This window comes from Microsporum canis, genomic scaffold (genome assembly GCF_000151145.1).
Source record: "Microsporum canis CBS 113480 supercont1.8 genomic scaffold, whole genome shotgun sequence".
Taxonomy (NCBI): Eukaryota; Fungi; Ascomycota; class Eurotiomycetes; order Onygenales; family Arthrodermataceae; genus Microsporum; species Microsporum canis.
The window spans coordinates 1246916-1270090 of NW_003299162.1; the positions used below are offsets into that span (position 1 = coordinate 1246916).

Genomic DNA, 23175 nt, shown 5'->3' on the forward strand with positions numbered 1-23175 from the left:
CTAGCTTACTGGGACGGAGGATGCTTATGCCAGCGGAACTCAACTGCACGACGGCGCCACGAGCGGAGCAAAGTGCAGGGGAACTCCACACAGAAGCCTGCCAGGGCAGCGACCCATGGCAGGGACGGAGAGAAAGAGAAGAAGAGGAAGAAAGGGGATGCGGGCGCAGGGGGTGCTGCTGGCTCTGCAACAAAGAAGATCGCCATGGCCTCACATCTTCAATTCTGGAGCAACCGCCATGCGGAGTTGCATGGCCTGGATAGACGCAGCGCCGAGACGGGCGATGGAGATCACTCCAAGGAACCCTGTTCGGTCGCTGCCCGATCACAATCACAGTCACAGCCATCATCACTACAGCTCCAACCACTTCAGCAGCATCAGCATCAGCAGAAGCAGCCACATTTGCAAGGACAGCAGTCCTACGCCGACCTTAACCGGCTGTGTTGTTATCTATGCATGAGAGAGTTCAAATCGGAGGCCCACGTCCACCAGCACGAACGGCTGAGCCAGCTGCATCGTGAGAACCTGCAAGACGAGACACTGAAGGCCAAGGCACTGGCCAAGCTGGCAAAGAAGCGAATGCCAACGGACCAGACCGAATATCGCGACCGTGCCAAGGAGCGACGGCGGGTGTTTGGTTCATCCAAGATCAAGAAGAGAGAGGCTGAAGCTGGCCGCCAGAGTGAGGGCGAGCAGGCTAGTGCTGCTGCTGCTCCAGCAGCGTTGTCCAAGGGTGCTGCACTGCTGGGGAAGATGGGCTGGTCGGCTGGCTCTGGTCTCGGAGCGGAAGGGACCGGCATGAAACAACCAGTGCCTACAGACTTGTACGTGCAGGGCGTGGGGTTGGGCGCGCAGGGTTCAAAGATTGGAGATGCGGTACGGGAAGCTGGACGGAGCACCCGTGGGAGATATGACGAGTTTCTGGAGAAGACGAGAGAACATGCCCGGGAGAGGTACGAAAGGATGAAGAACGAGCAGGGCTAGCCATGTATGATGGTACATAGGATGATCATATGTTGTACTATAAGGTAGTTTTAGCATCGACGGCTGTAGCCGTCTTTTGTCTAGTAACGGCTATGTCTCGAGGGTTAATACAAGAGCGTGAATGGTTCGATGGTTAATATAATAAAGGAAATGCCATTATATATATAATGCGTCCAGGGGTGGGATTCGTATAATATGGAGTAGTAGTATACAAGTTTCTAGTCGTACATGGGCATCAAGAGACCAACCCTGATCATCTCTCTTTCCCCCGCTCATTCAACCAGGTTTGTCGGACCTCTTCCTGTGCCTTTTGTTTCTCTGCCTCCTTTGCACTCTCCTTGCTGGCCTTCCGATTCAGCACGGAGACAACCCACTCCTCCATGTCCTCCTCGACCTGCTGCTCCGTCCTCCCCGTGCCGTCAGCCCCCAGCCCACCGCGGACTATCCGCCGTAGCTCGTCGAGGGTCTCGAATCCAACGGCTTTCATCCCCGCACCAACACCGAGTATGGCCAGGGCCAATACATTAAGAGTTGCGAGGTTGAGGGCCTCCAGGGCCTCGAGGGGAGCGCTGACTTTGGGTTTGTGATGTGAGGCTGTAGTGTAGAATTGCGGCATAGAGGCCAGTCTGCGGCGGTTGAGAGAGCGTCGAGTGATGAAGGCCGACAGGACAAAGAAGGCTGAGCCGCCTATGAGTAGTTTTGTAGACGTGGGAAGGGAGAATGCGGATTGTGTTGATGGTGAAGCCGTTGACGTCGAGGCTGATTGGGGCTGTTCTGCCTGTGGCTGCGGCGTCTCGCGGGCCATGGTGGCCATTGACCGGTAGACAGGCAGTAAAGTGGCTGTGAGGAAGGGTATTATCTGCTGTATCTTCTGTCTCTGCTGGGTCTGGTGTGCCTCGCGATCTTTTTAGCTTGGTTGGTCGTTGACGTTGACGTTTTCCGATGTTTTGCCCTTTTTGGGATGACGAAAAAGTCTGAACGCCAAGCCCAAATGTACATTATTTCCGTACGCCATAGCGAACGCCCAACACCTCGACAACTTCAACATCAACAGCAATCAAGAAGAACCCTCCAGCAGACTTACAGATAACTCGGCCTTGATTTCAGCATCAACATTGCCATCAAGAAGAATCAAGAGCTGCGAGAGACATGATACCATACTGGATGCTACACTGGTGACCGTGCTGATACTACATCGCAGAGAATGTTTCTATTCATATCTCACAGATCTATTCATATCTCAGCTCATGTCTCGTATACGGGACAGCTGTCGAATCAGTTTATGCAGATCGAGGCTTGCAGCAGGCCATTCACGCTGTTCAGCTGTTCCTCCTGCTGCAGTGCTGCAACTTAAACGAAAGCCACGTTGGACTAGCGTGCACCAACGCATACATATATACATCGTCCATACTTCGATGTCAATACTCCATAATTACGCCCCTCTGTGTAGAGTACATAGCCGATTCAGCGACTTGACTCGATAGGCTGGAAAGTGTAGATATACTTCTCCCACCGCCGTCCGTGCAGCATCACTTGCCTATCAGATCGCCCAGGCGGTCTGGCTGCAACTCGCCAATTGTATGCACATTTATATTCTTATCAACCGAGCTGGTGGACGCATCAAAAGCCAAGCATCCGATGTTTCGACAGTGCTTTTTACTTTTTTTTTTTGGTTGTGTTAAGATGGGTCGTGCAGCGTTGGTTTCGGATATCACGAGGCTGAACGCAGTACGGGCCGAGAGTGGCTTGGGGGTTTTACAAATCGTTTCGGCGAGATTGCCTTGACATGAAGGTCGAGAGCGATGTTCAACCAGAGTTGTCATAGTCATCAGCTGTGTGTTATATGCATATACATATATGCACATGGAGTCGGAAGTATATACTTCCACGGGCGGGACGAGAGATATTCGGCACGAGAGGGCCCTGACCGAGCCGCTCGGCAACCCTCTGAACGCTCCAAGGCATGCCGGACGCATGTTTGGCTTGGTGAGAAAGGGAAAAAAATAAAACAACACCTGCCATGCGTTCATCCCTCGGTCTGCAGGTTCAGCATGGCCAGCTGCAGGCATGGGTAAGGGTGATGACAGGATGAAGGCTCGGCTCGCAGCGATCGACAGCGAAGAGTTGACACTAATAATTCTTAGCAGTCTTCTGGCAAGAAGAGATTTCTCAGATGCCTCTGTTTTTTTTTCACTTCATCAGGTCCCAGAAAGGAGATCGTATCGTGGCCATCCATGATCCATGCATAGCCCCGGAGGTGGTGCCTGTTTCAGGAGACAGACACGGATACGAGCCATGAGGTGAGTCGTCGACTCCTCCTCTACCCTATCTCTTGGCCATGTTGTCAGTCAACATCTTTGTCTCTCTCTCTACCATCCCGATCTATATCCTCTTCTGTCTTATGAACCATGAATATTGTTGATCTTATATATCTTATGGGGTTTTTCCTTTTTATCTTATCAGAACTAACGTTTAGTCATCAAGCCTCGGCTCGCTTGGCCTTCCCAAAGCAGAAGTTTGTGTTAGGCCCACTAGCGCTAGTCCCATTAAAGCTAGGCTCACTTCACGTGGCTTCCAGAAGGAGTAAAAATAGAACAAAACACGTGACTCTCGTATTAGTCACCCACGTGGAAAGGCGGCGAGGAACATATCTCCGGCAGAAAAAGATATCAGAAGAAGACGACGAAGACGAAGACGGTAAAGACGAGGAAGAGAGAGAAGAGAAAGAAGAGAGGGGAAAAGATGTTCTGGCCGGAGAAGAGCCGGAGATGATGAAGCAGAGAGGCAGAGAAAATATGACACAGATTTTTAGGGCCCGGTGGATGATGATGTAACAGGACGAGGATCCAAGAAGGGCGTTGGGTTCTGGACTGGCTTGCAGGGAGAGGGCAGGGACGGTTTAAGATGAGTTCGTCGACAGCAGAAGAGCGGAGGAACGAGCAAGGAAGAAGCAGAAGAAGCAGAAGCCAGACGAACATGAGCAAAAAAGCGTCTCGGCCGACTTCACCGGCAGTGGCCGCCGACCATGACGCAGTTTTTCTTTGGTCAGGAAAAAAGTGGAAAAAAAAAAAGGAAGAAGCGCCTTGTTTGTGGTACGGCAGCAAGCAGCAGCTCAATACATCTGAGTACGGCGACAAGAGATTGATGGACGATGGGACGACGAGCAACAGACGAGAGGGAGAGCCCGTCGTCGTCTGGCTCTGTATGAGCCCTCCTGCCAATCTGTCAACCCAAGAAGACATCAAACCAAGCCAAACGAGATGGCGATCAGAGTTCGCCGGGCTGCGCCTTGGCTATCCCCAGGGGCCCGTAATTTTAGTTACAAAAAAAAAATAGGCATGAAGAAAAAAGAAAAAAACGGGCAAAGAGGGAAAAGAAAGCAAAGAAAGGATCCTCCACGGCGAACCAGAACCAGAGAACGGTCCGATCCTGCTTTTGGCCTTATGTTGGGATGTGAATCGCTGCGCCTGGTTCGCCGAAGGGGGAAGAGAAGAGCATCGTCGTCCGAGACAAGGACCTTCATATACTCTGCCATCCCTCACCAACTTCTTCTTCTCTTTCTCTCTCTCTTTCGACATATACACACACACACACATACTCATACACAACGATATATCACTGTCAACGTCGACAGCTAACGTTTCAACTAGCCCTCACGCCAACCCAAGGATCCCAGGTCGTCTCATTTCATCACCCTACCCACCTGAAACGGCCGATCACCCATACCTTATACTGCCCTTTCTCTTGCGACGGACTACCGGCCTGACAGTGAATTAGAGAGAGAGACAGAGAGACAGTCAGACAGAGAGAGACTTGACTCCTTGTCCCTGGAGAGTTTTCACTCGGCCGCCACTGCCTTCGGCAAAGATGGCCATCGAAACGACCCCAGTCACCAGTCCCATAATAACAGCGGTCTCTTCCTCCTCCTCCTCCTCCGATGTTATCAAGCCGCGCTCCCCCCTTGACGACCACCGACTCTCGTTCAACCACACCAAAGACCTACACGCTCATTTATCACTCGCTTCACAAGATCCTTCCTCTGGCAGGCAAGATCGAGGGCGTAGCAGAAGCAGAGAGTCGGAGAGAACAGTCGCCCCGGATAACGAAGAGCTTCAGGTCACAGCCATGCCGTCCGGATCCGGCTTTCAGAACATCGAGGAGGCCGGCGAGAAGGCTCGCAGGAGAGATGACTGGATCGCCATCTCCAACTTCCATCCAGGGTGAGTTATTCTGCTGTTGCTGCTGCAGTTGATCTGTCTGTTGCGTGCAGAGAATGTCAAGCTGACGAGAGATAGATGGTTCTCCGTAAACATGGGCACAGGTATCACAGCCATTCTGCTCCAGAACCTGCCATACCAGTTTCCCGGGCTTCACTACATCGCCGTCGTCCTCTTCGTCCTCAACGTAATCATCTTCTTTTTCTTTCTCACCATCTCGATCACCCGATATGCTCTCTGGCCGGAAAAGTTCAAGGCCATGCTCGCTCATCCCGCCCATTCTATGCTTCTTGGAACCTTCCCCATGGGTTTCGCCACGATCATTAACTGCATCATCTTCATTTGTGTACCTGTATGGGGCGACTGGGCTGCCAGATTCGCCTGGGGCCTGTGGTGGGTTGATGCCACCGTATCAATCGCCATCTGCTACTTTGTCCCCTTTATGCTGTAGGTCACCCTCATTATTATACAATATATTATAGGTACATGAAGCTAACGGAAGAAGAATGACTAAACATACCTCTTCGCTCGAGACCATGACGGCCGCCTGGTTGCTCCCCATCGTGGCTCCCGTTGTCGCGGCCGCCTCTGGAGGAGTTGTCGCCGATGCGCTCAAGAATGACACCCACGCTCTCATCACCATCCTCGTCTGCTACGTGATGTGGGGATCCGCCGTTCCGCTTGCCATGGTCATCCTCGTCATCTACTTCCAGCGTCTCGCTCTGCACAAGCTGGTGCCCAGAGCCGCCATCGTCAGTGCCCTGCTACCCATCGGCCCTCTCGGCCAGGGTGGCTTCGGTTTGATGCAGCTCGGCGTCGTTGCCAGGCGTGTCTTCCCAAGAGTAAGCATGCTCGCTCAGTGAATTCCTTGTAACGTCTCAAAACCTGTTCTGACTCTCTGTTCTGTAGCTTGACTTCCTCGCTCCCATTGCCGGTGAGATCTTCTATGTCATGGGCGCCTTCATCGCCATGATCATGTGGGGTTTCGGCCTGATCTGGCTGTGGTTTGCCTTGGCCAGTTTCACCCGCGGCAAGTTCTACTTCAACATCGGCTGGTGGGCGTTCACTTTCCCGCTCGGTGTCTTCACCACAGCCACCACACAGATGGGCAAGGAGTTCAACTCTGTCGTCTTTGACGTGCTTGGAACTGTGAGTCTCATTTCCGTCCATATGAAGAAAAGAAAGAATACAATACTAACCCAGGAATAGTTCTTCTCGATTGTTGTCGCTGCCATGTGGGTGATGGTATTTGCCTTGACGGTATATAAATCATGCACCAAAGAACTTTTCAAATAGACTCTCCCCTTCGACGATAAACGCCTGATACATGACCTCTTTTCGGACCTTCACGCTCGATGCTGTCGGACAAGAAGAGGCCAGGCCTCTCTTACCTTCTCATCCATCTCTCTTTTTTCATCTCCTTTCTCGCCACAAAAAACAACCCTCCCAGTTTCATCTCCTGCACATAGTTCACCGGCTCCGACTCGCACATATACCATACTTCGGGATACACCTTGCCATACTTCTTCGCTTCTTTTCGTTCTTTTGTCTGATCTTCCGGTCTTGAGGTCATCTTCTGTTTCATCTTCTTATCTTAATCATGCGCAACGCGGTACCGACTTGTGGTTCTTCAACAGGATTATAGACAGCGAGCATTAATATCAACATTATCACTCTTCAGTCTGGTATCTGGTATCTCATCTACGGCGATATCTCTATCGCCGTAGACCTTGTATCTCAACAGTAACAACATCAAATAAACAACGTGATAATATATCAACAACTTCATATCAACAGCACCACAGCTTCAGAGGAAAACCCCGCCTTATAAAAGCTGGAAAAAGAAAGCTGAAGAACTCGGTGAGCCTAAGAGCGCCATCCATGGGCATAAGGCCAAGAGGCGGCTGGCGGAACCGCAGGCCTCTCGTCCCGCCGTCCCCCAATTGGCCTCTTCTTCCTCTCAGCGCATCGCCAGACACACTTCTACTTCCCGATCTCACTGCCGCTGCCTGCCTCGTTGATAAAGCTCGTACTGAGAGTGTATTCAACTATGTAAAGAGACCTCATGATAGGCGAGGTCCGCTAGCCTTAATATCTGGGTAAGTCAAAATCTATATCAGGTATATTATATGTTGTATGAGCCGGCTTGGTAGACGGTACATAGTATATCATTTAGACGAGCCTGGCTCTGTCCAACGCTGGATACCCCCAGTTCAACATCCATTGAGACGCTAAGAGTGACTTGGCTGTTGCTCGCTCGTCCGGAGCGAAGACAAGCATCCCACGGAGCATGGCAAGGATGGCTGTCGCCTCGTCTTGGTCAAACTCACCCATCCGTACCCTTCGTCGCCAGGCTTGGATCTTCTCCTCAAATGCGCGTTCAAGTGATGGTCGAATGTCTCGAGAAGTTAAGTTTGATTGTCCTGACCCGGGTTCAAAATAGCCATGGCGAGCTTCCCACTCGTTCCACCAGCTAGACGGGAATGAGGGCAGCCCAAGAGTATCGACATGCTGGGAGAGGATATCATCTCGAGTTGCGAGAAAGCTGCTGAAAAGAGACTGTAGTCCGAGCATGGGCCATATAGAGCATGCAAGGCTCCAGATATCAGAGGAGTATGATAGAGGTCTCTCCGGCTCGAACCACGTCTCCGGGGGTCGAAAACTAAGGGGAGAACGACGCTCTTTTCCAGGTCGCCGTTGAGATTCTAAAAAGGCTTCCCCAAAGTCGTTGAGAAGGAGACGAGCCTCACTGGGTGTAACCATATTCGCATGCTTCCCTATCCAAACGGGCACGACTCCGAACGGGGGCACATTAGAAGGGAGAGGCATCCCATCGGTGCGAACAACCTTTTCCTTGCGTGGCTGACCAAATTTTGCATTGAGCTGATCAATGGAGAGTTCATCAAAGGTCGATGGTAGGCGAAGTAGAATATTCCCGGGATGGATATCTATATTCTGTTAGCTGTGGCACTGTAGAGTCGATATATACGGGCACTACCTCCATGAACAAACCCCCGGGAATGGATATAAGCAACGACCATAAGGGACTGAGCAACCAAAACACGAGCGGTCTCTAGGGGAAAGCAGTCAGAGTCTTGAGCGTCGTCCAGACTGCAGCGAGCTGGTGATGTGACGAAACACCTGTGAGATCCATTTGGTCCTTCGAGCTCGAACTGGTCCCGAATCAGGGGTATCATGGCACGGCATGGATGGTCTGACTGTGCTAGGGCGAGCAAGACTTCAGGCTCCTGAGACGACGAGTCCGCAGTGTTGATTTTGAGAGCAACGTAGCCCTTCTTGTATCTGATGTCTCTTGCAAGCCAGATGGTAGAGAAACCTCCATGGCCTAGTTTATGCTCAATTTGATATCGACCCGCAAGCACATCCCCGATACTCACAGGATGATAGCCACCAGGTTGATATCTTTCCAGCTCCTCCACATCTTCGATCCATCTATATGTGACGGCGTCTGCTTTGGTAGAGTGTCTGGGAGAGCTTTCGAGTATGAAGAATAGTAGACAGCCTTCGATTCGATGCATGCAAAAGACGGCAGTGAGATAGCATCTTTATATACATCCCCTGGACTTGGCTCACTGAGCGGTGTTGGGTAGAATATCTGGACTGGCTTCTATCCTAGCATTGGTGATGCCGTCTAGGATGTTGAAGTTATGCGTTACCAAGTACCATCTTCCACTATAGTTACCAATGTTATCGCACCGATGACCGCCGAGAACGACGGATAATAATAATAATAACATATACATTACCTACAGACAGAAGATACAAATCAATAGCAAATGGAAGGGACACCAGCACATCTCGACCCAGCCAACTTCCCGCAGCGCCTGGCACATCCCAAGTCCAACATCCGGGTCGAGCTGACCTACAGCCCTCTGGCGCCCTCAGAGTATACAGCCCACGTCCGGTCGCCTCATGCCGGCGCCAACGTCCTCTTCCTGGGCACGACGCGGTCCTCCTTTGCGGACAGGCCGGTTACGCGGTTAGCGTACTCGAGCTATGCGCCCATGGCCCTGGCCACGATGATGGCCGTCGCCGAAGAGGCTGCGGGGAAACACGGCTTGGTGGGAGTGAGTATCGCCCACAGACTGGGCGAGGTGGCCGTGGGGGAGGAGAGCATCGCCGTTGCAGTGAGTGCGGCACATCGAGGGCCGGCGTGGCGTGCGGCGGAGGAGATTCTCGAGAAGTGCAAGGAGAAGGTCGAGATATGGAAGAGAGAAGACTTTGCGGACGGCTTGCCTGCCGAATGGAGGGCCAACCGAGACCGGGACGCTGATGGCAACCCGGCTGAATAGTCTGGATAATGTTTATTGTATATGTTATTACATTCTATTATACAGGAGATGTCTGTTTCTTTTGTCTGCTACTTATACGTCAAGCGGCTTGCCGGCCCTCTTCCAGTCTCCAATATGGTCCAGAATCACCTTCGAGGCTGTTTGAGGGGTGTCCTGCCGCCCAATGCACTCGACAAAGTCACCTTCAGGGTCTGCAAGGCAGTGTACGTTAGTCTTTCTCTGCCAATAATAAGTTTCCAGAGCTGATACTCACCCATCAAGTAAAAGTATATGCTGTGGTCGACCAGGTAGTCCTCGCCGGGCTTGATGTTCTGCGGAGTGCTAAAGTAGACCCGGTACTGTCGACAGACGTCTTTGACCTGCTCGTACGTGCCCGTCAGGCCGATGATGTCCTTATGGAACTCCTTTAGGTACGCCCGCAGCACCTCTGGGCTGTCCCGTGCCGGATCACAGGTGATAAACACCGGCCGCATCACCTCCTGTCCGTTCGACCTGGCCTTCACCTCGTCGATGATCTCTGCCATCTTGTCCAGCTCGTCAGGGCAGATGTCGGGGCAGTGTGTGAACCCAAAATAGACCTATCTCTCTCCGTCAGTCTATATATGACCTTAATTGTGCCTTTTTTGAGATGCATGACCTACGAAGCTGTATCTCCCCTTGAGATTCTCCTCAGTGAAGGTCTCTCCGTTGAGGTCCTTTAGCACGAACGGGCCGCCCACACGGGGTTTCCCAACGCCCTTGCTCATCTCTACTATCCTCTCTCGCTCCAGCCGCGCCTTTTCGTACTGGAAATATACAATCATGCCAGCTCCCGTGAGCACGAAGAGCGACGCCGACTTCCACGAGAACGGGCCGGTGGACGAGCGGGCCTTTAGCTGTTCAATTGTCTTAGCTGGCCGCACCTCAGAGGTAGAGAAGGCATTGCGTCTGTCCGGATGGGCGTATCTGCTCAACGGTGACGGCCGTAGTAGAGACTGTCTCGTCTGTGACAGTGGGAGGTGTTTGATTTGGCAGGGCTTGCACTGAACCCCTCGTAGGGACCGTAAGAGAGTCGACGACATAGACATAGACGCCATCTTCTCTTCTTCTTCTCTTCTTCTCTTCTTCTCTTCTTCTCTTCTTCTCTTCTTCTCTTCTTCCTTTATCCTTCTTGTTTGTTTCTTTTCAAGTTGAAAGCTGACATATCACGTGAGATTATACGGGCCGATGTTCTGCCGAAGTCTTACGTAATCAGCATGAAGATGAAGACATGTTGGAACTAGTCGGCCGACGGCCCTCTATTCTCTATAGATAAATAGCCGTAGTATAGCCTCTAAATCTTCTATCTATTTATTACTTCTCCTATATTTATTTAGTTATTAAAGTATTATTTTACTAGGCGCCTCTCATGCCACGCAGCATGTGCGCCCACCAAGCCCACATCACGTGACATTCCAACATCAAGCATATAAGCAGTGCAGCGACCAGAGATGACGAACGTCATCACTGTGTATGATCTTTTGGTCGAGTGGTATATGCTGTATCATCGCTGCCGGCATACGGCCATTACACCTTCTCTCTACTTCTTTCCTTTCTCTAAACATCGATCTCTATTATATTTCCTATTATAAATAAACTAACTCTCTATAAAAGAGGTTAGCTAATATGTCTAAATTGTTTATCTATGATGGATAGTAGGACTTAGCCCCTAATATTGAAATTCGGCTATAGACAGCTAAATTAGACTAATCTAGGTAGTGAACTCCTCATAGTCTTTGACTGCATAGGAGTATAATGAAGAAGGAGAAGAATAGTAATAAGTATTGTTTTGCTGCTCCGTTGTGTCTTGCAGCCCTGAGGCTGCAGTCACGTGTTCTCCAACAGCCTTCGAGAAGACACGAACATATAAGAAGATGAGAAGACGAGAAGATGAATATAAAGAGAATAGAGTAGATGGTTACGGAAAGGTTGGCTGAAGATCCCCAAGTAATGCAATTCATGCCTATCTATGGTATGCTATGCTGAACGAGAAGAGGTTCCATCATCTGGCAGTCTGGAGCGCCAATATCTCCAGTAAATAAGTAGATAGCTGAGTATGAATATCTGGTGCAGTTGAGGAGACGTGGACGCACAGCAAAAGTATGCAGAGAGAGAGAGAGAGCGGCAGAGAGAAGGAGGAGGAAGAGAGGGCAGTGGTGGTTGGTATACCGGGAGGAAAACAGGGGTTTCTAGCGAAGAGGAGGTCAAGTAGACATTGAAAAGGACAAGGAAGAATAAGAGAGGAAAACGCCGGACTCCTAGGATATTAGGTAGCAACGGATGGTCATTCTGGAGCGTATTAGGACGTATTAGGAGGTCTTTTTTTAAGGGCATTAGACTGACATATGAAACGGACATATGGAAGGGATATAGGAAACCAACATATGAAATTGAACATAGGAGATGGACATGAAAAGGGCGTTAAGAGTGGCTACTGCATGGTTCGGCTGGCCTGGCTGGCGCGGCTGGGACTGGTACGGCTTCGCTCGTCTTCTTCCAACACGTCGCTGAGCCGGGTTGGATGTCGATGCCGGGGCGTGACCGAATCCCATCCAGTACCGCCGACCCCCCATCCGGATCCACTGTAGTCGGCGGGAGCAGGGTATCCAATATGGGTGTCATCTGCAGCGCTTGTACCGGGAGAGGTATGGGGTCCGGAACCATAGCTCACGTAGTTGTCAAAGGGTTCGGTGTTGTAGTCGTCGCTGTCATCAGATATGGCGCGAGGGTAGGAAAGCTGGCGGTCGTCGGAGCCTGCGAGAGTGGTGCCGGTAGTACCACCGGCCGCAGTGGCACCGGTGCTAGTAGGTGTGTGGTCATCTTCTGAGTCCACGTCGGCACCTGCATGGGCGGATGGAGTTCCATGAATGGTCTGGCTGTCGTGCTGGTAGAAGTGGTGGCTGCGGCCTCCTGGCTCTGCCTGTGCTCGACCGGGAGACTGTCGGGGCGCCTGGGAGGTAGCCTGCTGGGGAGGGTGTGGCGCTTCGGGAGCAAAAGGGGGATTGTGGGATTCGATGAAGGGGTCGGTATCGTGGCTGTCATATCCAGCAGTCGACTCCGTCGTCTCCAGCAAAGGGCGCTGCTGCTGCTGCGACTGGCCGCCCATGGACGTTCCGCTAGGGCCTCCCGGATAGGGACCTTCTCTGGTCGGGGGCCGGTTGGCGGTGCTGGTGTGTCTGCTGGGGACGGATTGCAGCATGGGGACGACCTGGACGCCTCCGACGATGGTGGGCTCTCCATTCCTGAGAGAGACGGTACGGTCACGCTCCTCCTGCTCTCTGCGGCCGAGCTCTTCCCAGGCCCGGCGTGCCTCATCTCGAGATATCTGCAGCTCCCGCCGGACCTCCCTGGCCAGCTCCTGGGCCTTGGCCTTGTCGCTCTCGGACTGCTTCAGGGCGGCCACCGCATCGGCGCGAGCCTGGCGTTCGGCGTTGAGCATGCGTTCGAGCTCTGCGCGCACCTCCTGGGCCCGTTCCTGTTCGGCGCGGGTGTCGAAGAACCAGCGCTGGAACTTGCGTTCGGACGAGGCTCGGAGACGCTGCAGCTCGACAACGGCGTGAAAGAGATTGGCACCGGCAGCAGAGAGGTCGGTCACTTGCCGTGACATCTGCTGGCTGAGCGGATCCTTGCTGAGCTCTTCGTTGTTCTGCTCCAGGCGGCGGATCCAGTAGCTCGTCAGGCCTTCCCAGTGGGACGACAGCATCTCCCAGCGTTCAAAGGCGTGTGGGAATGCCGCTTTGCCTCGAGACTGCTGGTGGACTCCAGTTCCGGACTGACTGGCCTGTGGTTTGTCTGTTTGTTGCTGTTGCTGCTGTTGCTGCTGCTGCTGCTGCTGTGAATTTCCAGCCATCTTGGCTGCCTGTGAGATATTTGACCGTTGTCTGGTTGGCTTCGCCTGGTCTTCTGGGACGAGACGGACAGTCTCCTGTCTGCCGCCCTGTCGTGGGCCAGGTTCGTGAGACGATACTGTGACGTCTGGTCTTCTGGATGTCTGTTCAACTTGGGTAGTACGTTCTGCTTGTGCCTGCTCCAGTGCCTGTGCCTGGGCCTGTTTCTGCAGCTGCTCTTCTCTCATCTTGGCCTCCTGCTCGGCCTTGAGCTGTGCCCGTTCCCTCTCCCGCCGCCGTCTCATGATGTCGGTTGGAGTGCGGACACCACTGGCCGGGTGAGAAGCAGCAGCAGCAGAAGAAGACGAAGGAACAGCTAGGGACTGCTGCTGCGGCTGGCCCGTCCTGACAACGCCATTGTGATGATGGTGAGGGTGGTGCTGGCTATGGCCGTTGGCGACGTCCCCCTCGAAGAGCTCCGACATGGACGCGTTGAGCTCGGCCAGGTCAGCGGTGAAGGGGAAAGGAGTCCGGATGGCTTCTTCGAGCACCCAGAGGATGGCAGAGGCGGTGCTGGCGGAGACCCTGACGTTATGCGCGGGCCAGTACGACGCAGTGCCCTGCCAACTCTCCCGCCGTGGGTCCCCAGTGTCTCTCTCTCTGTTCTTCTGTGAGTCCTCGGTGACTCTCTGTCCGTCCTTCTGGGTGTCCTTGGTGTCCTGGGTATCCTTTGGGGCGAGCCTGTGGTCTATAGAGGCAAATGGCTGCCTCCGCTGCTGTCTCTGCTGACGCTGTGCTTGCCCCTGTCTCTGGTCGGCGGACTCGAGCAGGGCAGCACGTCTCTGGTGGCGACGCAGACGCTGCTTGGGCTGGCGGGTGGGAGCTGGCGGTATCGTAGCCTGGTCGTGAAGGTCGTTGGTCTCGTCAGGGCGGGTGGAAGCTGAGGGCGACACGGCGGGAAAGACGGACTGCAGAGAGGAAATCAACGTGAAGACACGATGACTATCGGCGTCTCAGTCAATTGGTCTTCTCTACGCCGTGGTTGCAGGTGTAGGAGCAGACGTAGCTGTAGCTGTAGCTGTGGGTGTTGCTGGTGGTGCAGCTGGTGGTGATGTGGCTGGCAAGGCGAACAAGTCAGACGCCCAGCACGAAAAACCAAGAATAGCCTGAAAAAGCAGAATAAGAAGAAGAGAAGACGAGAAGAAGAAAAGACGATGCCCAAGTCTTCTTCTTCTTCTTCTCCCTTGACTTCTGGCAGAGAAAAAAAAAAGGTGAGGCCGTCTCGGGCGCTTCTCCCTTGCTGGTGGCTGGTCAAATCGCAGCGTTGAAGAGCAGAAGAACAGAATTGAAAAAAAAAAAAAAAAAAAAAAAAAAAAAAAAAGATGGCTGGTTCAAGTCGAGATCAAAAGATGTACGGAGCAAAAAGAGATTAAATATTGATGCTCTTGCAGGTTATTTATTTCTTCTTCTCATCTTGTCTTCTTCAGCTTCAACTTCTACCGGCATCGACGGTATAAGAACAGTAACAGTAGAACAGGATAACAGTAACAGGATAACAGGATACTGGCTGTAACTGATATTAACAGAGGGTAACTGATTAATATACGATGTAATGACCGACAGTAGCTCGCATTTAACTGGAACTTCGTCTTCCTTGCTCGATGCGCTGGCACAAGAGATGCGCCACTGTGGACCAGCCAGCATACATCATACCTTACGGAGTACATAGAACTACATGGTACGGCCCAGAGGATAGAGACCTGCACGGGGTAAAAGCATGGTATAGCCATAAATATATATAGTCGGATGGTAAGGACGCACATTAAACAACAGACCATCTTCTTGGGTATATATATACACTGCCTGACCAGAGCTCCGTCCGTCTACACCAGAGGAATGCATAAAATGAACTTCGTCCTCCGTATATGGAACCAAGTTCTACTCTTTCGTATCCCCCCTGAGTCGGTTGCGCCACCCCTCGCCTCGCTTTCGTGCCTCGTTGGAAGACGCCCTGGTCTCGTACGGTGGCCTCGAGCTGGAGGACGCCAATGATCTCCGCGAAATTGGTAAAGGCATTCTGGAGCTAATAGGACATAGACCTTGTCTGTATCTAGCCTGGCGGGTCAGCACCTGCGCTTCAAAGGCGTCGTCGTCACCGTCTTCGACGGCATCCTGGGGCGGATCCCGTAGCAGGTATGACTGTCGACGCGTGAGGACTCTATGTAATGGCCTTGCGTCTTCGCAGACACGAAGACGCTGTCTGGTCACACCTCTCTCGCCCTTGAGGTCCAGGTTACTCCTTCTCGGGCAGCATCTGAGCCCATCTGCCGTCTATCCGTTGTAGAGGGGTCTTCGGTAGGAACTCTCTGTCCTTGATCTTCTGGTCGAGCTCTTGAAGGAACTGAGAGGACACTTTAGTCGATGTACGCCTGTACACGCCGTCAGCACCGTGTAGATGTAGATGTAGGTGTAATCGACAAGGTGATGATGCCGAGACCGACTGAGATGGTCGACTTGCACCCAGCGATCGTGTGAACTCATTGATATCGCCCTTCTTGAACTTCAGCTTGGTTCAGTCGAGGATCCAATCTTTGGCTTCTGCGCAAACTCTTCCCATCGACTGCTGGGCAGTGACGCCGAGCGGATCAGCCATTCTCGACATTTGCCATAGGCCCATCCCTATGTGTCTGGTATTAACTGCTCCGCTCGCAAGAAGCAATCCTTAACGTGAAGCAGTACATAGATGGTGTCTGCAGCCCGCGTGTGTGAGTGAGGGGATCAAACTTGCATATCAAGATAGAAAATATTCATCCCTGCAAGATCGAAAGAGCAAAAGATCTTGAATGTCATCCCAAAGCACTACCAAGACGCTAATTTGGCGATGTTCATGCAAGTATACAGAGTACATGGCTGGTATTTAGTTAATAGACACACTTCTACATGGTGTTGTTTCTTAAGTGCTGTCTTTTGCCTATGTTTATTGTCTTAGATGGACGCCACAGATATGGCCTTTCTGTTCCTTCTGGCAGTGAACATGCAGTGCGACAATATCACTGGTTGGACGAGCGTAGTAGGACCTTGGGTAGGACTTCATACTTGGACTGCAGCTTTGGTCTTGATGCTCCTGCTGGATGGCCGGGGATAGATGGTGGAGAGGGTGAGTAGTACAGTACTGCATCCTGTTATACTCCTCTTTTGGATAGATATCCACGTCGACAAGATAGACTGGCGGTTCGACAGATGCGACGGTAGGGTAAGCCTTAGTGCAGTTCTGCGAGCAATATCCGGACCCTATCCTCCCACCGTGTAACCGCCGTGTCGCCAACTTGTCCGAGCCGCACACAGGGATCATCCTCATCGACATCTTCTGCCGCCTTCTTTTCAGCATCTCGATCCTTTGTCTCCAGGCTAAAGACCCTTTCGATAGCCAGTTCCTTCTTTGCTGCTTCGTAAAGGGTTTTCACGCTGTCCAGGCTAGCAGACTGCTCCCCATCGGCAACGGCAGCAGTAGCAGCACCGCCAGACAGAGCCTTCACCAGACCCTCCAGCACGCCCAGGACCACGCCAACCCGGATGCCCAGCTCAGCACCGATGGGGAAGCCTCTGTCGAACCCTCGCTGGACGTGCTCGCCCTTGGCCGCCGCCACACCGTCGCGGTACCCGGCCGTTGCATGCTGCCGGCGCAGTGAGGGCAGGTCTGATAATACCGATACCTCCTCCGTCGGCGAGTCAGACGAGTCAAAGACATCGGCCAAGTCTGGGCGCGTCTCTGCCATAGGCATCTCTCTCTCTCTCTCTCTTATCTCTCGTTGTAAGTCAGTAAGTCGTTGTTCTTCTTTTTTATTCTCGTTCATCTTCCTTCCTCTTCTGGCTTCATATTACCTAATATATACTATTCACGTGTAATTATGGTATAAAATTATTCCGCGCCGATATATCACGTGATGATTACCTCAGAAGCTTTACAATGCAAAATTAGCCAATTAGAAAAAAGAATAGGTAGCTATAATCAAGGTTATTATTGGCTGACTGCACTAGATTATATGAATATTAAGCCAATAGAAGCTGATTATACTATCGCAGGCAGCAACTTCAACTTCAACTTCAACCATCAACATCTTGACGGTTTTTCTCTCTCTCCATCACTTCTCGCTGCTTCAATGAAGCCATGTTTGCTTTTTTTACCCTGGAACCCTGTATGGTGTGCCGGTAAGATGGTAGCCTGGCGACTAGCGGGGGTTCTGGCGTTTTCATAGCTGGGACAACGACTCTCATCCCCTCTTCTTCGCTCTATTGACAAACGACTACTTCTCTGATCATTGCTTCGCGATGGCTTCTGACGATTCTGTGGACTACAAGGCTCTCTTACTACAGGCGGAAGAGCGAGCAAACCGAGAAAGAGAACAACGGCTCCAGGCAGAAGAACGGCAAGCCCAGGCAGAAGAACGGCAAGCCCAGGCAGAAGAACAACTACGACAAGACCAGGAGCACCACCAGAAAACGTCCCTTGATGAGTTCCTCCGGGAGTGCCATCGCCTGCTCTCTCTGCCGATATGCGTCCAAGACCCGCAGCGCGCCACCAAGGGGGGCATTCCTGCGCCAACCAACAAGTTCTGTCCAACCTTCCTTCGGCGCTGGACAGACTGCGACGAGACGTTGGCCAACCTGTACCGGGCTGTCTACCACCACCTCCAGCCAGACAGGCTCTTTTCTTCCCTGGCCATGCTCGAATACACCGGGCGGAGATCGCGGCCGCTTGCCAGCGAGAAGGACCTGGAGTTCTCTGAGCGGCTCACTGTAGAGTTGCATGTTGAGGATATCATTACTGAGCTGTGTCGGAGACCGGCCGCCCGGGCCGCCTTTGATCTGGGGGAAGGGGTCATGTTTGAAAACCACCCCAGTGACATCGATGAAGAGGAGAGAGCCAACAGGGCAGGCCGACGCCGCCCCATCCCAGACCAGTTCTGCATCCACCAGATTAGAGACGGCAATGCAACCCTGCTTACTACTGTTGAGTACAAGCCGCCTCATAAGTTGCAGGTTGAGTACCTCTGCGCAGGTCTGCGGCCGATGAACCTCTGGGAGGAGGTCGTCCAGCGACCTACTATCCCAACAGATACAGATGAAAAGTTGGTGTATAACGCTGAGCGGATATCAGCATCTGTTCTAGTCCAGGAATACCATGTTATGATCACCGAGGGCCTGGAATACTCGTACATCACCAACGGGCTAGCCTATATTCTGCTCTACATAGACTACAGAACCCCAGAGACGCTCTACTACCACTTCTGTGTCCCTAACCAGGACGTCAAACCTGGCGATTCACTCCCGTGGACCTCTATCGCTCGCGTGCTCTGCATTTGTCTGATAAGCTGCAGGTCCGCGCCCCTAGACCAAAACCAACGAAATGAGATATCCCAGGGTCTACATACATGGAACATTGATTTTAACACCATACTAGCGGAGATACCGGAGGAGGAGCTTCGCCAAACCCCACCTGGCTCGGAATACGTGCCCTCTCCGACTAGTTCTTTTACGGAAAACGACCATCGACCCATCACTCGGTCTCAAGCCCGTTGCGCCCCTCAGGACACTGCTACAAATCAGTTCACAGACCCTGACTCTGATCACGATCCCGACCGAGATCCCCAGCATGCCGCCCTTGGACGAAAGCGAAATTTGAGTGATCTCACAGCGTCTTCATCGTCGTCCAGCCAACAGCAGGAGTCGCATCGGTCGGGAGGGGCGGGCCAGAGAGGCCATCGCCACCAGCAGCGATACCAGCATACTGCAGAATTCTGCACTCAGCAGTGCTTGCTCGGCCTCCAGCGCGGAGCCAACCTCGACAGTAACTGTCCAAATATCGACCAGCACAGACAAGGCAATGATAGTTCTGACCGTCACCCAATCAGTGCCGACCATCTAGTCCGCCTCATAAACCAGCAGTTGGATAAGGATTTAAACCATAACTGCACACCATTCGGCTTCCGTGGTGGATATGGACAGCCCTTCAAAGTCACCTGTCGCGAGTATGGCTACACAGTCGTTGGAAAGGGAACAACCGACCTCCGCTGGGATGAGGTACGGCGTGAAACGGAAGTATATCGCGTCCTCTACACGGTCCAGGGGTCTGCTGTCCCAGTTTTTCTCGGCCCTATTGATATGAAGATGACATACCATGTGCACGGCGCGGGCTCGATTAGGCATATGCTGCTCATGGGCTGGGGAGGACAGGAAATAGATCAGGTTGAGTATACCAAGGAGCTAGCTGGCCACATTAAGCGCTCCAGAAGACAGCTCCTCAATCTTGGCGTGGTCCATGGTGATTTAAGGGACAGCAACATGCTATGGAATTCGGAGCTCCAGAAGGTTTTGATAATCGATTTTCATCGCTCGAGGCTCATCCTTCCCACGAGAAATGGGAAGACTAAATCCTTGAAGCATTCGGCTGACGACGTCAAGAGGAGTGGTACTGGGAAGAGAGCTAGAGCCAGTCTGCGTGAGATACTGCCATCGGAGTGCTGAGCCATAGTCCCGCATCATTACAACGATTCTGACTCGTTCGGCGCTTTAACTATTCTATCGAACTTATGATTACTGGGATGATCTCTTTTCCCACACCTTTTCTCTCCCCTTTTCCGTGTTTTTCTATAATATTGTGCCGACCACCCTATTTCTTTGCGACGACTTCATCAGAAATCTAGCAATTTGCGTTCTGGTCACTGCCAGCATGCCCATGCGCGAAACAGAACCATTGCGCATTAATGCTGACAAACACAGGCAATTAATGGGCAACATTTTCTTGTATGATGGCAAGGTACTGGTATGTAAATATAACAAGGCCGCAAGTGTTGCTGGCCATGCTATCATGATTCTTCGTGTGCTGCCAGACCTGATGGCAAAGATACTCGTTTATCTTACAAGAACCCGACCCTTTGTCAGGTTTCTATGATCTCGAAGTAACGACACCCCTGAGATTTAGATATAATCTAAGCTCGCCCTCTGTTTTATATCCCGTCCGATAACCTACGCACCTGGGCCTCTACCATTTTATCTGTAGTGGCAAAGATCAGTGAACAACCACTGGATTTGACCATCACAATCCGCTACTGGCAACATACCACCAATACTCTCGATAAAAAGCATCTACGCGTCAAGATACCCGGCACTCAGCAGGTACAGAGTACCACTATTATGCCTGAAGCCCAGAGATATGTTGTCATTGACTAGAGCATCTCTGAGTTTAAGGATATCGGTGCTGGGTACCATGACATCTTCAACCTTCCAACCTCACTCACCTTCTATCATCCCATACTCTGCTTACACTAATCTTACGGATAACTGCTGGGAAGGTATGGCAAAAGTAGTAATTGGAAAGCCCATACTTTGTTTTTGGTCTCTTCAGGGGATCAAGTATAGATACAGGGGTTAAAGGATACATCTTCGCCCGCCTTGTCTTTACCATGGTATGAAAATATTGTCAAAGATAGAGGTCCGAGAGCGTTGTGTATGGAAATATATGAATGATGACAATTATGACGATGACGATAGTGGTGAGCAAATCGATAATAGGATTATACGTCCAGAGCTGGGGATAGACTTAACAGTAAGGACGAAGACGAGAGTATATGTATCCATATCTCTAGCCCGCCTTACTCTGGTCGCATGCCTGTTTCTCTGCCTGTGTCTCGCAGTCCACAGCCCGCTTCCCCTCTCGCCAGGCCATGAACACCACAAACCCGGTCCATATCGCCATTGCAATCGAGCATGCGATCATAGCATACATACCAGACTGCCATAGATTAGTAACGATTATAACTAATATGGTAAACAGGTGAGAAACAGGTCATACCCGGAAATAAGGGGCGTCACTGGCGGGATAAAAGACAATGCTCCACCAAGCGTTGATGATATTGCTGCCCATGTTCATGCCTGCGATGACGATGCTGCGCCAGGCGTCATCCTTGTACCGCATCACATCGTTTGCCCAGGCGAAGAAGGTGGCCTGGCAGGCGTACACCGAGCCGGCCCAATAGTAGGCCGCAAAGACGGTGGCCGTCGACGAACCAGGCGCGAGGATCATGGCAGAGGTGACCACCCCAGTGATGGCGATCCAGTAACCGACTAGATAACGCTTCCCACCGAGGAAGTCGGTCAGGGTGGCCCAGAAGAGGGTTGATACGATGCCTACGGCGGGAATACCAGAGGGATAGTTGTTGTTCTGGGCCACGCTGAACTTGATGGTGGGGTGCGATTTCATGTACAAGGCGAGCAAAGAGTTGGTGGAGAAGGACTCGGTCTCGCCTGCGATGACCCAGAGCACGACAAAGCCGTATAGATGCCAGGTCGAGAAGACACGCTTTGCAAAGGCAAAGTCGATCTTCGTTCGCGCCACGTCGCGGGTCGGGAGGCGGTCTATGGCGAGAGCCTTTTCCGCTGCCGTGAGATAAGGGGCATGGGTCGTCCTGGGCGTATCGGGGAACAGAAAGAAGCCATAAACAGCAATCGGGATGGTGATGAGCCCGTCGATCTATACGGCGCGTAAACACTTCGTCCATGTAGGCTGTGAGGAGTTGGAAAGGCGAGGAAACATACGATAAACAGCCACCTCCAGCCGGACATGCCGGCCTTCATATGCAAGGAGGAGTTAATTCCTGTCTGGATGAAGCCGCCAAACATGGTCCCTGCTAGACCTGATGCAGTGAAGATGCCGGATCGCTTACCCAGCTCTCGCTCCGTGTACCACGAACCCAATATGTAGTGGGTTCCTACAAAGGTAGACGACTCGGCCAGGCCGAGGAAGAAGCGGATGGCCATGATGCCCTGAGGGTTGTGGACAGCGGCAGTGGCCATGGTGAGTCCTCCCCATACGACCATCATGCCTGGCAGGAAGTATCGGGGTTTAAGATGGTAGAGGGCCAGGTTAGAAGGGACCTGGCCGAGCACGTATCTATCCGTTGCTGTCAGCTACATTGTGCCGTTGGCCGTGTGGTAGATGGACACGTACCCAACAGTGAAGATGGTATTGATGAGATTGAACTGGTTCCCATGGAAGTGCAGCTCTTCTTTCATCCCCGAGACATAGGCATTAGCCAAGTTGTTTCGATCCAACTGTCTGCACCGTCAGGTTTTCTCATACAGGTATTATATTTTGTACTTATTTTGTACTTGTGCTGTCAACGGAAGACTCACATAGTTTGCAAAATACATCAGACAGCAAAAGGTGAGGATGAAGAAGTCCAGTTTCCGCAAGAGACGGGCCTCACCTGGCCTGCCTTCGGGGCCACGAAGATAGGCAGCGAATCTTCTCACCATCCTAGCCTCTGTATGTTCCCTCTTGCAGTGTATAGAGAAAAGGTCGGGGGGGGGGGGGGGGGGGGGTTAGTAAATCAGCGCACTTCTCATACGGTGGCTCTCCCCGATCTTCTGTACCTAACGGCTGCCTTCGTAGAGGCAACCGGAAAATCCGTATCTCTCAATGACTCGGTGGTACAGGCAAGCTTGCCGGCTAGAGGGCCAAGCCTGGCACCGTCTTCTCCTCTTGATTTAGCCGAGGGCAAAGAAGACACGAAGCCCAGCGCCGGAGTTGGGTCTGTAGCTCGTCATCGATTGTTGTCTAACAAACACCCATTTAAAGATATTACTTTATGCTCAGGATTCATTCTGTGTCAGGATCCGGTGTCAAAAGCCTGCTTGATCGCATTGTACAAGACCGATAGACTGGGAAAGAAGGAGACTGCAGCGCAACGAAGATTGGCACCCGGTACGATGCGGTAGCTCCTTGTCAACGGTATTGGACAGTGTAGCTAGTCACTA

General features: G+C 52.1%; 12 protein-coding genes across 12 annotated transcripts in view; 5 read left to right on the forward strand and 7 right to left on the reverse strand.

Annotated features, from left to right (window-relative positions):
* Positions 1 to 984, forward strand: part of MCYG_08412 (RNA-binding protein) — a gene marked incomplete at both ends in the record, with an annotated part of 2791 nt that extends 1807 nt beyond the window's left edge. The window contains one exon of the mRNA XM_002843283.1: positions 34 to 984. Coding sequence (XP_002843329.1) covers positions 34 to 984 — 951 coding nt within the window. The remainder of the gene's footprint in view (positions 1 to 33) is intronic.
* Positions 985 to 1009: 25 nt separating this feature from the next.
* Positions 1010 to 1789, reverse strand: MCYG_08413 (conserved hypothetical protein; the record flags this gene model as incomplete). Its single annotated transcript, XM_002843284.1, has 2 exons — positions 1010 to 1021; positions 1280 to 1789. The coding sequence occupies 2 exons, from the start codon at positions 1787 to 1789 to the stop codon at positions 1010 to 1012; spliced, it is 522 nt and encodes a 173-aa protein (XP_002843330.1).
* Positions 1790 to 3225: 1436 nt separating this feature from the next.
* Positions 3226 to 3818, forward strand: MCYG_08414 (uncharacterized protein; the record flags this gene model as incomplete). The annotated part of the gene is made up of 2 exons (XM_002843285.1): positions 3226 to 3284; positions 3461 to 3818. The coding sequence occupies 2 exons, from the start codon at positions 3226 to 3228 to the stop codon at positions 3816 to 3818; spliced, it is 417 nt and encodes a 138-aa protein (XP_002843331.1).
* A 1004-nt stretch (positions 3819 to 4822) lies between these two features.
* MCYG_08415 (sulphite efflux pump protein) lies at positions 4823 to 6497 on the forward strand (the record flags this gene model as incomplete). Its single annotated transcript, XM_002843286.1, has 5 exons — positions 4823 to 5204; positions 5280 to 5648; positions 5707 to 6043; positions 6111 to 6350; positions 6411 to 6497. 5 exons carry the CDS (start codon positions 4852 to 4854, stop codon positions 6495 to 6497), a joined length of 1386 nt encoding a protein of 461 aa, XP_002843332.1.
* An 876-nt stretch (positions 6498 to 7373) lies between these two features.
* Positions 7374 to 8740, reverse strand: MCYG_08416 (protein kinase domain-containing protein; the record flags this gene model as incomplete). Its single annotated transcript, XM_002843287.1, has 2 exons — positions 7374 to 8149; positions 8200 to 8740. 2 exons carry the CDS (start codon positions 8738 to 8740, stop codon positions 7374 to 7376), a joined length of 1317 nt encoding a protein of 438 aa, XP_002843333.1.
* Positions 8741 to 8998: 258 nt separating this feature from the next.
* On the forward strand, positions 8999 to 9514 carry MCYG_08417 (molybdopterin synthase large subunit CnxH; the record flags this gene model as incomplete). The annotated part of the gene is made up of 1 exon (XM_002843288.1): positions 8999 to 9514. One exon carries the CDS (start codon positions 8999 to 9001, stop codon positions 9512 to 9514), a length of 516 nt encoding a protein of 171 aa, XP_002843334.1.
* A 72-nt stretch (positions 9515 to 9586) lies between these two features.
* On the reverse strand, positions 9587 to 10590 carry MCYG_08418 (SCO2; the record flags this gene model as incomplete). The annotated part of the gene is made up of 3 exons (XM_002843289.1): positions 9587 to 9705; positions 9768 to 10092; positions 10156 to 10590. The coding sequence occupies 3 exons, from the start codon at positions 10588 to 10590 to the stop codon at positions 9587 to 9589; spliced, it is 879 nt and encodes a 292-aa protein (XP_002843335.1).
* Positions 10591 to 11963: 1373 nt separating this feature from the next.
* On the reverse strand, positions 11964 to 15063 carry MCYG_08419 (conserved hypothetical protein; the record flags this gene model as incomplete). The annotated part of the gene is made up of 3 exons (XM_002843290.1): positions 11964 to 14361; positions 14397 to 14659; positions 14854 to 15063. The coding sequence occupies 3 exons, from the start codon at positions 15061 to 15063 to the stop codon at positions 11964 to 11966; spliced, it is 2871 nt and encodes a 956-aa protein (XP_002843336.1).
* Positions 15064 to 15090: 27 nt separating this feature from the next.
* On the reverse strand, positions 15091 to 16209 carry MCYG_08420 (conserved hypothetical protein; the record flags this gene model as incomplete). The annotated part of the gene is made up of 6 exons (XM_002843291.1): positions 15091 to 15232; positions 15302 to 15619; positions 15657 to 15925; positions 15956 to 16064; positions 16099 to 16142; positions 16177 to 16209. The coding sequence occupies 6 exons, from the start codon at positions 16207 to 16209 to the stop codon at positions 15091 to 15093; spliced, it is 915 nt and encodes a 304-aa protein (XP_002843337.1).
* A 127-nt stretch (positions 16210 to 16336) lies between these two features.
* On the reverse strand, positions 16337 to 17141 carry MCYG_08421 (conserved hypothetical protein; the record flags this gene model as incomplete). Its single annotated transcript, XM_002843292.1, has 2 exons — positions 16337 to 16618; positions 16650 to 17141. 2 exons carry the CDS (start codon positions 17139 to 17141, stop codon positions 16337 to 16339), a joined length of 774 nt encoding a protein of 257 aa, XP_002843338.1.
* Positions 17142 to 17688: 547 nt separating this feature from the next.
* On the forward strand, positions 17689 to 19884 carry MCYG_08422 (conserved hypothetical protein; the record flags this gene model as incomplete). Its single annotated transcript, XM_002843293.1, has 1 exon — positions 17689 to 19884. One exon carries the CDS (start codon positions 17689 to 17691, stop codon positions 19882 to 19884), a length of 2196 nt encoding a protein of 731 aa, XP_002843339.1.
* A 621-nt stretch (positions 19885 to 20505) lies between these two features.
* MCYG_08423 (pantothenate transporter) lies at positions 20506 to 22674 on the reverse strand (the record flags this gene model as incomplete). Its single annotated transcript, XM_002843294.1, has 6 exons — positions 20506 to 20648; positions 21016 to 21151; positions 21212 to 21889; positions 21955 to 22309; positions 22367 to 22470; positions 22552 to 22674. 6 exons carry the CDS (start codon positions 22672 to 22674, stop codon positions 20506 to 20508), a joined length of 1539 nt encoding a protein of 512 aa, XP_002843340.1.
* Between the last annotated feature and the right edge of the window lie 501 nt (positions 22675 to 23175).